General features: G+C 33.8%; 1 protein-coding gene across 1 annotated transcript in view; it reads right to left on the reverse strand.

Annotated features, from left to right (window-relative positions):
• Window positions 1–148: 148 nt before the first annotated feature.
• LOC111059969 overlaps window positions 149–12853 on the reverse strand; it is a 76355-nt gene continuing 63650 nt past the window's right edge. Inside the window, exons 4-5 of the mRNA XM_039437923.1 lie at window positions 5692–5924; window positions 149–4429 (exon numbers count right to left, since the gene is read on the reverse strand). Of these exons, the coding sequence (XP_039293857.1) occupies window positions 3547–4429; window positions 5692–5924 (1116 nt within the window). The 3' untranslated portion in view covers window positions 149–3546. The remainder of the gene's footprint in view (window positions 4430–5691; window positions 5925–12853) is intronic.

Here is a 12853-nt window from a genome sequence, read left to right on the forward strand (position 1 = left end):
TCCAACACAAGTCTTTCAATAAATGAGGATAGAGGAAAGGAGAAATATATAACTATGGTGTCATATATTTACATAACTATCTAAGCATTCAAGATTATTGATTTCAGATCAGTGGACGTTTCTATGACAGACAAAATAAACTAAAAACTTAAATGGAAAAATATTTTTATTGATTACATAAAGATAGCAAAAACATAAAATTTTTCAAAAGTATAAATCTCACATTTTATAGCACATAATCAATAACAGGAGTTCATAGTTTCCACAGACAATGTCTCCCAATGGAAATGAGAACAATTGATCAGGTTTTTTCAATAAAATTCATGTTAAATGTAAAAGAGCACATTCAATTATTTCGAGAGGTTATTATAATTACATTTTGAAATAACTTTTTCCGTCATGGAGTTCAAGGATGAAATTTCAGAAAATGTACACTATTTTCAAATGAGAGAAGTCTCAGAGAATTTGATTCTTTCCTCAACCAATTACTGGTAGGCCTAATAATTTATACTGCTAAAGTAATTTTCAGAAAGTAATTAAGTTTAATTTCAGTCAGTGTCTTATTTAAATACGGTAAGCTTACGTGATATTTAATATAAGACTCAATATATAATTCTACAACTTTTTCAAACTTCTCAGATAAAAATAGAGGGATGCTTAACAACGAAAAAGTAAGTCGTTTCACAAGGCTTGATGTAGGTGGTACAAGTAGGCCTACCGGTATATCGGAGCTTGTTATTATTATAAAAACACTTTGCAGCTTTAAAAAGTTGTTTTTGAATTGAAGTTTTTTCATAATAAATTAGGCATCTAATTTCACATACATTTTCTGAACACATTTCCTAGAAATCGTTTATATACGAAACTAGAGCCAAAGTAAGAATTCCACAATTATTGGAAAAAATTCAATTCTTAAAATAATTGATAGTCTTCAATCTATTTACTTGTAGTAAATAGAATAGAGATATCCCTTTAGTTGCAATGCATTAATCATACACTGTTCAATTTCAACCACCTTATTTTTAAAAAAAAATATGTAAAAATGTTCAAAAATGAATTGTTTGATATTCATCACAAGAAGAATATTGTTTGATTTTAGAATTAAACTTTTGCTAAATGGTAAAAGATTTAATGTGTTGCTCAATTCAGTTCCAGGAAAATTTCAGTAAATTTTTTCATGAACAGTTTCATGTTCAGTAGCCTAGTTATTATTCTATCAAGCAATGAATCTGAAATAAACTGATAAAATTATCGATAGATGTATAGAATAGACAAAGCCATGTGCCTATTTTTAGAACTGTTTCAAGGATAGAATTGTTATCACCTCAAACAAATAAACAAATCAGAAATAATTTTTCATTTAGAAAACTTTTAGATGCATTTTTCGAAAATCTTAGAACTTAAATCATTTAGCACCAATTAGGTATACATTTTCCACAGTCAATAATTTATTAACCATTATTAAAGATATAACTTCTAGTTATAAAAATACACAATATCAGAATCACATAGTGATACAAATATTATTAATATAATATATATTGATCATAGTGAACACATAGGTTTACTGTTCAATAATGAAATTGATATTATTTACAATCGATTAATAGTTAGAATGTCATTTATCACAATTACTTTCAATAAAAACAAAACAATTCAATATTATCAATATTACTAACAGAAGCTGTCTCATTTGTAAGGTAACTCTCTCAACGTAGCTTCCATCAGGATCGTATATCTTAGTATATCTAGAAAAACAGCAATATAATATGGCATCTTCAAGTAGTACCTATCTAAGAAATCAAATGAATGTATCGTAGAGGAAATTGGAAACTATAAAAGTAAAGTAACACAATATTTATTAACGAAAAGCCTCGTGATGGAGATGGTTTATCTTGATCAAAGAACATTAGCAAACATCAAAAGTTATATTTGAAATCCAATTTATTACCGTATTTTATTAATAAAACTTGAGTACCTATTGAAACTGCTGCATAAGGTAGTAAACCTTATTAAACTGCTCCAGTATAAGAGTGTTATTCTCTGCTATTTGCTATACAAGATTAAAAAAAAACTTCTTACAAACCAGTCAATATAAATGACTGTAGTACTAAATGAATAAATCAATTTAATTGAATATTATGTTCCAGATATATCAGCCTGCTATAATAAGAGAAATCTACGATAAACTTACAGCCTGTTAGCCTATAAGGAAAATTTAGGATTCATAATTCAATAATATTTCTCAAAGAATCTTAACCATTTATCAATACATCCTAACAATCCATATAATCTGATAATTATAACATGAGAAGACAGAAAACAAATTATTACAAAAAAAGCACTTACAAATAATTAAATATCTACATACCGTATGTAATTATTTACAGCTTAAATACGAGAGTAACATAAATAAAAACATTAATTCATAGAATCATATTCTCATATATCTTGGAGAGCATTTTTAATGCTTAAAGCTTAAAGCACCACTATATTTGATCCTGGCCTAACATTAACTACTAAATGCCAAGGTATCTGATCTTTTTGAGAGAAATTGATCCACTTGATTCTTTTCGTTGGTAATTTTATCAATTTAGGTACCGTACTACATTTTACCATGTCCAAGTTGAGAAGAGTGTCCCGATCTTTTCGAAAATCTCTATTGAATTACAGATCCCAATATTCATAGATATAGAAATAGAAATAATAACATTAATCAATGAAAAATTTTGATAGGGCTTCGGTATTTGAATGTTTAATTACAAAGAATCTCTAGTACCCTTATTATATTTTGTTTTAAACACAACAAGTTTTCGCTATAGTGTCATCATCAAACATAGAAGAACAATGTTTTTGATAAATGAATTATTGCCAAAACTTCGGTTGTCATATAATAAATACATATATAGTAAAGATAATAGTGATTCTTTGTAGTTAAATAATATTAATATTTTTGTAAATACGGTATATTTATATTTAGAGTAGGCAAAGGACTACTCTACTCCTAGAATGGATTTTAAAAAAGTTTGCAGCATTTCAAAATTAAAAAAAAAAAACAATTGAAAACTTTCTGAGTTCTAACTTTCTCAAAACGTATAAATTTATTATGAGACAGTAGGCCTAGCCCACTTGGATTTTTTCAATACTGTGATCTATTCCATTCCATACTGTACATTTTTTGAGAAGAAGAGAAGTAGGAAAGTCCACTTGAAGATAGTCCAGATATAAAGATATCATATGAGTAATAATTTTAAAATTATACAGTAACTGACATTTTGGTGGTGGGGGGAATGGAATTTTTATTAATGATTGAAAATTACACAGTTGGCCTAACTCTATGCAGAGGATTCATGATTCTAAATTCAATCTGTAGCTAGCTGATTGCATATGCCCTGCGTCGATGCTATATAGGCCTACTATATTCTATTTACAAATATTAACCAGATAATAATTAACTATGGATTTGGCTTGGTACAACCATAAAGTAAGCATACTTCCCGTGCATACTTTTGTTTCAACCCAGTATTTTATCTCAATTACTCTAATCTAAGAAATGCAACCTCCGCGATTGGACGACGGAGGTGGTACATAGCTGGCACAATATGCACTATCAGCACTCTCAAAATGTCGGTAGTTATGAGACGGTGCCAAGGTGGGACTGTCGACAATCTCAGCATTGCTGTCATAGTCGGACGTACTCACGTCCAGGCTTGTCGGGCGGCTGAAAATTGCCGACGTACTACGACTATAAACGCCGTCGTTATCAGACTGCAGGAAAGGCATTGGACTGTTCATACCGGATGACAAACTCTGTTGACAACTGTAACCTGAATCTGTGGTGCTGATTCGACCGAACTGCGTGTTCAAGCTTGACGCACTTCCAGATCTCCAGACTTCATCATCCTTGATGGACTCTCCTTCATCATTGTAGGATGCTTGGTAGGTGGGTTCGTAGGGTGACTGTACAGCTGTACAAGGCGATTGTACACCTGTGTTGTAGGGGGACTGTACCGTTTTAGCATCAAACGGCGACTGCACAGTTTTGGTACCAAATGACTGCACAGTTGTACAAGGTGACTGCACCCCACTATTGTAAGGCGACTGTACAGTTTTAGCGTCATACAATGACTGTACAGTTTTACCATCATATGAAGACTTGGCGTCGAACGACTGTAGAGTTGCACACGGTGACTGGACGCCTGAGTTGTAAGGCGACTGCACAGTTTTAAGATCGTAGGGTGATGGTGCGGCGGTGCTGTAGGGAGACTTGGAGTCATAGGACGCTTGCACTTCCTCATAGGCTGAGGATTCGGTGGATGACACCTCGAGGCGTCGGTAGGACAGGTGAGAGTCGAGGGAGGTGGTTGTGGCCGGGTGGTTGCAGATGTTCACCCTCTGGTATACCATCGTCTCCACTGTTGAACTGGATCTGCAACATATAATAAGGTTAAATTAATATGGAGTACTGTAATAAAATAACAGATTATTGAATTGTTTATAAATGAATAACTAAACAGGATATCAATTTCTGTCACTACAATATTCCCACACTGACTATTTTTGAGTGTGGTAGTTATTTATGTTCTGGGAATTTATTGACTTTCGTCCTAGGTAATCTTTTTGTTGTTATTGCAGATTGCAGAGGTCCCCATCCGAGGCAGGATAGAATACTAATTGAAACATCTATGAATTAATAAAAGGCGTTATGTAATATACCAATTTTATGATAAGGTTCATGTGTGAAGGTAGTATCATACTTGGCTTCTTCAGAAAAGCATAGAAGATTTCTCTATACACAGGATTCTTTTGTTTCTATATGATAGAAGTAAATATTGTTCATTCGTCATTCATCACCAGATCTGGAGTTCAATCAAACCAAAAACATTCGCATAATTTAAATGGCATATGGGAGATGGTGATAAGTTTCCGTTTTTCAATATAATTTCCAATTGAACTCATTGTATAACAGTTTAAAAGACATGGAAGGGCATTACTCTTATTCTCATTTACCAAGTAATTGACGGTGTGTATTATTTCCTTTTTCTAGCTCCTCCTTCTATTTTGAATGGAGCAGCCTGGATTGTCACAGCCATCATCATTCATAAGAGACTATAGTTTCAACAATATCATTTTACTGAAACTGGACATAATACGTACCGGTAGGCCTACCTTTGTTACCGAGATAAATACAGCAGAGACTTGAAACACTCTTATTAAATGTATTTCTCAAGGCTTTTCCAATGTTCTATATCTCAGAGTAGATCTCTATTGTTTTGAAGTAGGTACCTGTTCAATCATTCAAATATTTCAAGTCATTACCCCTTGAAATACGTTTGTAGGCCTAAGCATATTTTACCCATCATCACAATAATAACTGACGAATAAAAAAACTTCCAACATAACATACATAATTAAATTTTTCAGTTGATTAGTCCTATAACATGAGCAACAATCGTTCAAAAGCCCTCATCAAGCTTTCAATGAATAATAAATTTCAAGAAAAAGTTGCAATCTCCTTTCTTAATAACTTGCCCAGAGTGAGATCCACTTTCAACTATCAGCATTCCTTGAAAAAAAGCATCAATGCTTCCAATTAAATTCAACTACTGTTATCAGTAGGCCTATTACAGAGTGTGAGCCTATCTCACTATGGTAGCGAACACAGAAAGCACCGAGAATACTAAGTCTTACCTGGAACAAGAAGACCCAGTGGACTCCAAGTGGCGATGATAGGTCTGCTCGGAGGCGGTGAAGTTGGCAGCAGAGGCGGTGCTGTTGCCGTCCCCACTTCCACCTCCGCCTCCAGCCTGCTTGCAGGTCGGTCGATGGCCGCTCAGCATTTCCACCAAACGCTTGCGTTGAATTTCCAGCTCCTGAATCTGTGATTTCAGGTCGTGGTTCTGCGTTTCTAGGATCTCGGATTCCTGCGGCGAGAAACATAACCTTATTGAAAAATTTGTTCGTTTTTGTTCTTTCAAAAGAGACATCTTATCCCGTCTCAAAACACATGATAATTGAATTATTTAAACTAGACAATAGTAAGTTAACACCGGTTAAATAAACAAGAACAAACAGAACAAGTAAAATATAATAAATATCCTCTCCAAAAATTCTCCAAAAAAGAATTCGTCACCCTGACCCTATTGAGAACTCTGGTGTGGGAACTAAAATTTGTGTACCAGAGAAATGCAAGGATGATTAAGTTATTAACATTTTATTAATAACTTTGGTGTAAACGCAGCTTCAAACATATTGCTTCATGAGTTCCTTTACTCATACAAGAATGCAAAGAAATACAGGAAACCATTTCTCTGAAAAGGGCGCCTTGCCAAAAAATTGTACGTATGAGAAGTGAGATGAAATTGTTGTAATTTATTCTTCCATAAAATTGACATGGGAAATTCACATCGAAGAAAAGATTTGGAAGAAATTTTGGGGGAGGGCGAGGTCGCGCTTGTTAGCTGAAACACTGAAAGTTTACCATCTTTCCAATTCGTGGGTGAGATTGAGCGACCTCGCCTTCCCCCAAAATTTCTTTCAAATGTTTTCTTCGATGTTTATTCATTTAGCGTATGGCAGATACACAACAAATATATAGCTCATGAGTCTCAAATGTCTAGATATACACTGTATATTTCTAGATTCTTTGAGATGTTGTGTAGTTTTTGGTCAGTAGAACATAAGTTTGTCTGACCGCCATTATTTGCTAGTCCATTTAGCGTTACCAAATTTATTTATTTATTTATCATTATTTCATCCACCGACCACCTGTAAAAGGGGTATAAGGATATGTCAATTTGCCATTAATCAAACAGCAACGTGTTATCTATCTTCTTAAACCTCCATCTTGAGGTTTGTAAAAATCTTTATATTCTTCCACTGAGTAGACACATATGGATAAAAGCTCTTTTTTCAATAAAAATCTGAAATCTTTACCTGACTTTTCTTTTATGTGAGATGGCAATAAGTTGTACATCCGGATACCTGAACTCCTTACCCCTCGCTCATACATAGTACTTCTGTGTGCATCATCTCTCAAATTATTTCTGTATCTGGTAGAATATTGGTGAAATGTTTCTCCTGTATTTAATTCATTTATATGTTTTTTTTAAAAGCAGATTGTTTCCAGAATATAAAGGCTAGGGAGTTGGAGAATTCCAAGTTTTTTGAAGTAGGGCCTACAACTAGTTCGGATTGACTCTCCTATCATCACCCTGAATGCCCACTTCTGTAGTCTAAACACCTCCACTACACTGCTAGAATTACCCCAAAAAATAATTCCATAGCTCAGAAGGGAGTGAAACAGGACAAAATACACACTTTTAAGAGCCATTAAATTCAGAGAAGCCTTTAGGTTTCTGAGGACGAAAATTGCTGAATTAAGTTTGGTTTTCAGGCATTCCAGATGTGGTTTCCATGAAAGATCAGAGTCAATCACCACTCCAAGAACTCTTATACTACTTAGAGAATCTATATTATTGCCTTCAATTTTCAAGCTACCCCCTTTAGTAGTTCGAAAAGGTATTTCTTTTGTTTTTTCTTTATTCAGAATTAACATATTCGCACCATGGAGGCGAACTTGCGTTACACATATTTAATTGAATCTGATTGCTGGATCAATTTTGAGGTTAAAGAAGGTTCAAACTTGATTTTGAATTTCCACAGAAAAAAACATTTTCAAATCATCTTCACCATTACAAACGTCCAAAATTGCTTCAAATTGTAATTTATCACATAAAAACAATCCAAATATAGAATTTCTGTTTTGAATTTGCACCCAAAAAACGTTTATCTATGCTGTTGCTAAGCTGGTTACAGCTTAATGTTAATTTCCCACGTCTAAAAATCAGTCAATTTTATGGAAGAATAAATTACAGCTTTTTTCCATCTCACTTCTCATACGTACAATTTTTTGGGGCATTGTGCCCTTTTCAGAGAATCTTCGTCCATGGTTTCCTGTATTTCTTCGCATTCTTGTATGAGTAAAGGAAATCATGAAACAATGTTTAAGAATGTCACTATGATTTAGAAATTGGAAGTAAACAAACCTTTGGACCTATGATGCGCATTTCAAGTCTCATGGAGAATGTGAACTCATAATGGAGGGATCAGGGAGGCGGGTTTTTCATTGATGTGTATCATCGCTTTTTTAGCAAACTGTTTGAATACTTACTCTCATTATGTATTGCAATGGGAGGCGGGTTTCTTATTTATATCGGAACATTTTCTTACTGAAAGCTTAACTTATAACATCTTGTTGGATTTTTTCTCTACACAAATTTTAGTTTCCACACCAGAGTTCTCAATACGGTCGGGGTTGAGGACGGGTGACAAATTCTTTTTTGGAGAATTTTATGGAGAGGATATCAGTTCTTTTTTCTAATCACCCACTTGTTATAGAGGTAAAACACTGCAAACACAATGGATGAGGAGAGAGTCATTTTGTAAAACAGTGAAATGTTATGTTGTTTGATAAAATATATTATTGACCGAGCGAAGTGAGGTCTAAGATTCAAGTCGACGGTTTAGCATTTCTCTTAATGTTTAAATGTTTATATGTTTATATGTTGCGCATTTATGGCGAAACGCGGTAATAGATTTTCATGAAATTTGACAGGTATGTTCCTTTTTTTAATTGCGCGTCGACGTATATACAAGGTTTTAAAAATTTTGCATTTCAAGGATGATATAAAAGGAAAAAGGAGCCTCCTTCATACGCCAATATTAGAGTAAAATCAGACTATAGAATTATTCATCATAAATCAGCTGACAAGTGATTACACAGATGTGTGAGGAAGCCAGTCTATTGCTGTATTTCCATAAGGTCTATAGTTTCAATCAGGTACTTGTGGATAAGAATACTGCGTGAGGTCTACTGTTCACAGAACAACTAGTTATCCTCACTGGCTGCTACAAAATTATAAGTGAGCCAGCTATGGCTAATACTGAATAAACAAACATGACATTGTGACTGTGTCTGTTGCACCACACCTTAACATTTACTATCCAGACTTTCACGTCATAATATCATTGTAGCAACATTAATTTATGTATAAGCAGTTTAAAACAAAGTTTGTTGAATAAGATTGAGATTGAGAAGAGAAGTTCTCTCATTATTTATTATTAGCTATTATACTTATACTGGCGATGAGTAGCCTATTTATAATTGTTGCATGGAGGTAGAAGTGTTCAACAATAATGAATGTAGCTGAGCGTTTTATATATGTGAATGTGTTTCATTACATTAGCAGTGCGATGAAGTCAATTTATGAGACTTGGCAACGTGGTTCTCCTACCTTTCTTCACTGCCCATTATATCGTGGACTACAGTACAGTGCCTGACATTCCTCAAGAAATCAAAAAACTATTTACTTATTTTGATATGTTTCATCAAATTGCTTATTGATTAATGTTTTAACATCTAATTGATGTTTCTATGAAATTTCGACGAATTATTTGAAATCCTATACTAACATTGTGATGACATAAGATATTGGGTCCAGTATGATGGACACACGGCCTGGGACCAGATAAATGTAAACATAACCCAATCTGTTATTTCTAATTTGAGTTTAATTGAAATTATTTCGATTTTTGAATTTTATTCCAATACCATTGACTTTGAATAATCAATCAGTATAGCAGGATAAAACAAGAGAGAACGTGAAACCAATCATATTATTAATTTGGGGCTGAAGAGAATAAATAAATTAGATAGATAAGTTACTCAATTTGAGAATTTTTTACAAAATTTCAGAAATTGCAAGTAATTGCTAAGTTCAAATCCCCACCAAAGAACAACAACAAAAATGTCCTATCATTGAGAGCATTTTGACAGCGAGGTCTAATTTTTCACAAAACAAACATTTATCAAACTATTTGATGAAACGTTATATTCAAAAATGGCAACTTTCATCTTTCTGTTACTATTTAGACAGAGCTACAGAGATTAATATTGGACATTAATAGTACTTTACGTGAAAAGTCCGGTAACGATAATTTACCGCATAAGTATGATTGTTTCTGCCCGAAACGTAGTTGGGGGCAGAATTATCATACACATGTGGTAAATACGTTACCGTACAAGTCACGTACAATATTTTTTGTCATACGTATCTGAGAAAGAATAATATTGCTGAGAAACAGAAAACATTACCTGCTGCTGCTCGAGCTACTGCATTCTATAAACATGACCTAGCCCGTAGCGCCTAGTTCATAACAGACAGACAGACCCTTCGAGCTCAAATAAAATAATAACGGCCTAAATTATTATAAGATTTCAGATGAGTTCTTATAACTGGAAACTCCTTAAATGAGTTCTTTAATTGTTTGAGTTACTATATTAATTACTCAGATGTCATTGGGACTCAGTAGAGTCCTAACATACTCGACTGTAAAGAGAACATAATGATCACTTTACAGTAATAGTATGCTGTAATGAAAATCACATGTTTTCTTGTTCTGCACACAGCTGTTTACCGGCTTGATTTAATGAATGGAAAACAGCTGCAATTGAGTGAGTATGACAAAAATTATTTGAAATTTCAAAATTTGAAATTTCAATATTTGACATTTAATGTGAATAGTTTAAACAAGTCATGTCTCCAAGCCCGTTTGGTAGTCCGAAATCTCAACTCATTACTGATTTTTCACATCAAGTGCTCAAAGTTGATCAACATTAATTTTGAAAATTCACGATAATTTGACAAATTCCGCATTCTCCCCTAATTATCCGATATTTTCCAAATTTTGTATACCTATACTATCAAGTCCATCGATTTCATTTCTGGAAAAAAATCAAAATTTTCGGGCTCCAATGGGGGGGGGTGAAAGAGCAATTATCAAAATTTTATTCAATTGCGGGCAATCTACTCGATGAAAAGAACCTATATACCAAGTTTCATCGAAATCTGTTGGATAGTTTTGCCATTAGCCCGTTTGAGATAAAAAGTCCCAAAATTAGTAAAATGACAAAATACCCGCATTAAGGTAGGCGCACACAGATCGTCATCGGACAGACGGAACGCATCGGACGATTAGATTTGATGCATTGTTTTCAATTGGACTGGGCATACCCATCCGCATCGTATAGGTATGCGCACTCCAATTTATTGAAAACAATACATCAAATCTAATCGTCCGATCTGTCCCATGCGTTCCGTCTGTCTGATGACGATCTGTGTGTGCCTTCCTTAAGGTGAATTTTAGTTTATGCGTAAATTTCCGCAGTCGACGAAGGCAAGCATTGTTAACATTCATATTGTCCAATTTTCAAGTGTTCTAAAACAGCTGATCAAATAACATTTCATTATTTGTCTTTATTATTGAAGAATTGAACATTTATAATAATATCTACATATTGCCATTTGAAAGTATAAAAAAGTATAAGCTCAACCTGCCCCATTAAAACATAATTGAACATAATCTTCTAGGTTATGTAGACAAATTGAGATCTACCCAATCTGAGATTCTCCCCCTGTTGGGGTCGACGACGGCATTTACGCACAAAGGGAAATCCAGCTTAAAATTGTATCTTTGCGAATTTATATAGTAGAACTTCGTTCTGGTCTTAAATGGAAGCGCTCAAAAATCTTAAAAAATGATAAAGGTAATTTGATCGTGGCTGCGATTGAGGATCCTACTCAAATTGAAAATACTTCTCTACTATGACTTTGAAATTCTGGTCCGCCATCTTGGATCTGCCATGTTGAATGCAACTTTATTTTTTTAAATAGGAAGGTGGCCATGCAATACATGATTTCGATACAGAATTTCTAGAAAAAAGAATGGCGAAAACCACATATCGTTATCTCAAACCGTTTTGAAGATACTCACATCATTAATCGATACTATTCAAAGCAGGAAGGAGAGAAAAAAGTCCGAGAACGGCTTGATATCTCATACACAAAAGTAATTTGACGGTGGGTGTGATTGGGGATCCTACTCAAATTGAAAATACTACTTTACTATGACTTTGAAAATCTGGTCTGCCATCTTGCATCCGCCATGTTGAATGCAACCTCATTTTTTCAAATAAGAATAAGGTAGTCATGCAATTCATGATTCCGATACAGAATCTCAAGAGAAAATGAATGGCGAAAACCGCAAATTGATATCTCAAAACGTTCAGAAGATATTCACATTATTAATCAATACCATGCATATCAGAAATGAAATACGTAAGTGGTATTGATTAATAATGTGCATTATCTTCTAAACGGTTTGATATGTCGATGTGCGGTTTCTCGCCATTCATTTTTTTTTTTTTTGAAATTATGTATCGAAATCATGTATCCCATGACCACCTCCCTATTAAAAAAATAAAGTTGCATTCAAAATGGTAAATCCAAGATGGCGGACCAGATTTTCAAAGTCATATTAAATTAGTATTTCCAATTTGAGTAGGATCCCTAATCACACCCACGATCAAATTACCTTTGTGTATGAGATATTAAGCCGTTCTCGAACTTTTAACCCACTCTGTATAGTGTCGTCGGTCTTTTCAATTTTCTGATCTGCTTAGATAATCTTTTGGGGGACGGGTGGTGAAACGACCGTTTACACTATGATTTGGTTTGGTATGGTATGGTATGGTATGGTTTTATGATTTGCTATGGTATGGTTTTCAAGTATGTAGTATTCGCAAAATAAACCTGTCTTTCCAATGAGTTATTGGGTCTCAACCATTAAAATTCTGGTGAAAAATTATACAGAATAATTTATTAGCTTATCACAAACCATTTAAAGTCATCAATATCATGAAATAGAATTGAGTTTTATAAAAATGATATCGTTGAATAATATTCACAAAAAAAGATTATTTTGTGTAGTTGTTCTTCCCAAAATTAGTGCC

The sequence above is a fragment of the Nilaparvata lugens genome, chromosome 11, assembly GCF_014356525.2.
Source record: "Nilaparvata lugens isolate BPH chromosome 11, ASM1435652v1, whole genome shotgun sequence".
NCBI classification, from domain to species: domain Eukaryota; kingdom Metazoa; phylum Arthropoda; class Insecta; order Hemiptera; family Delphacidae; genus Nilaparvata; species Nilaparvata lugens.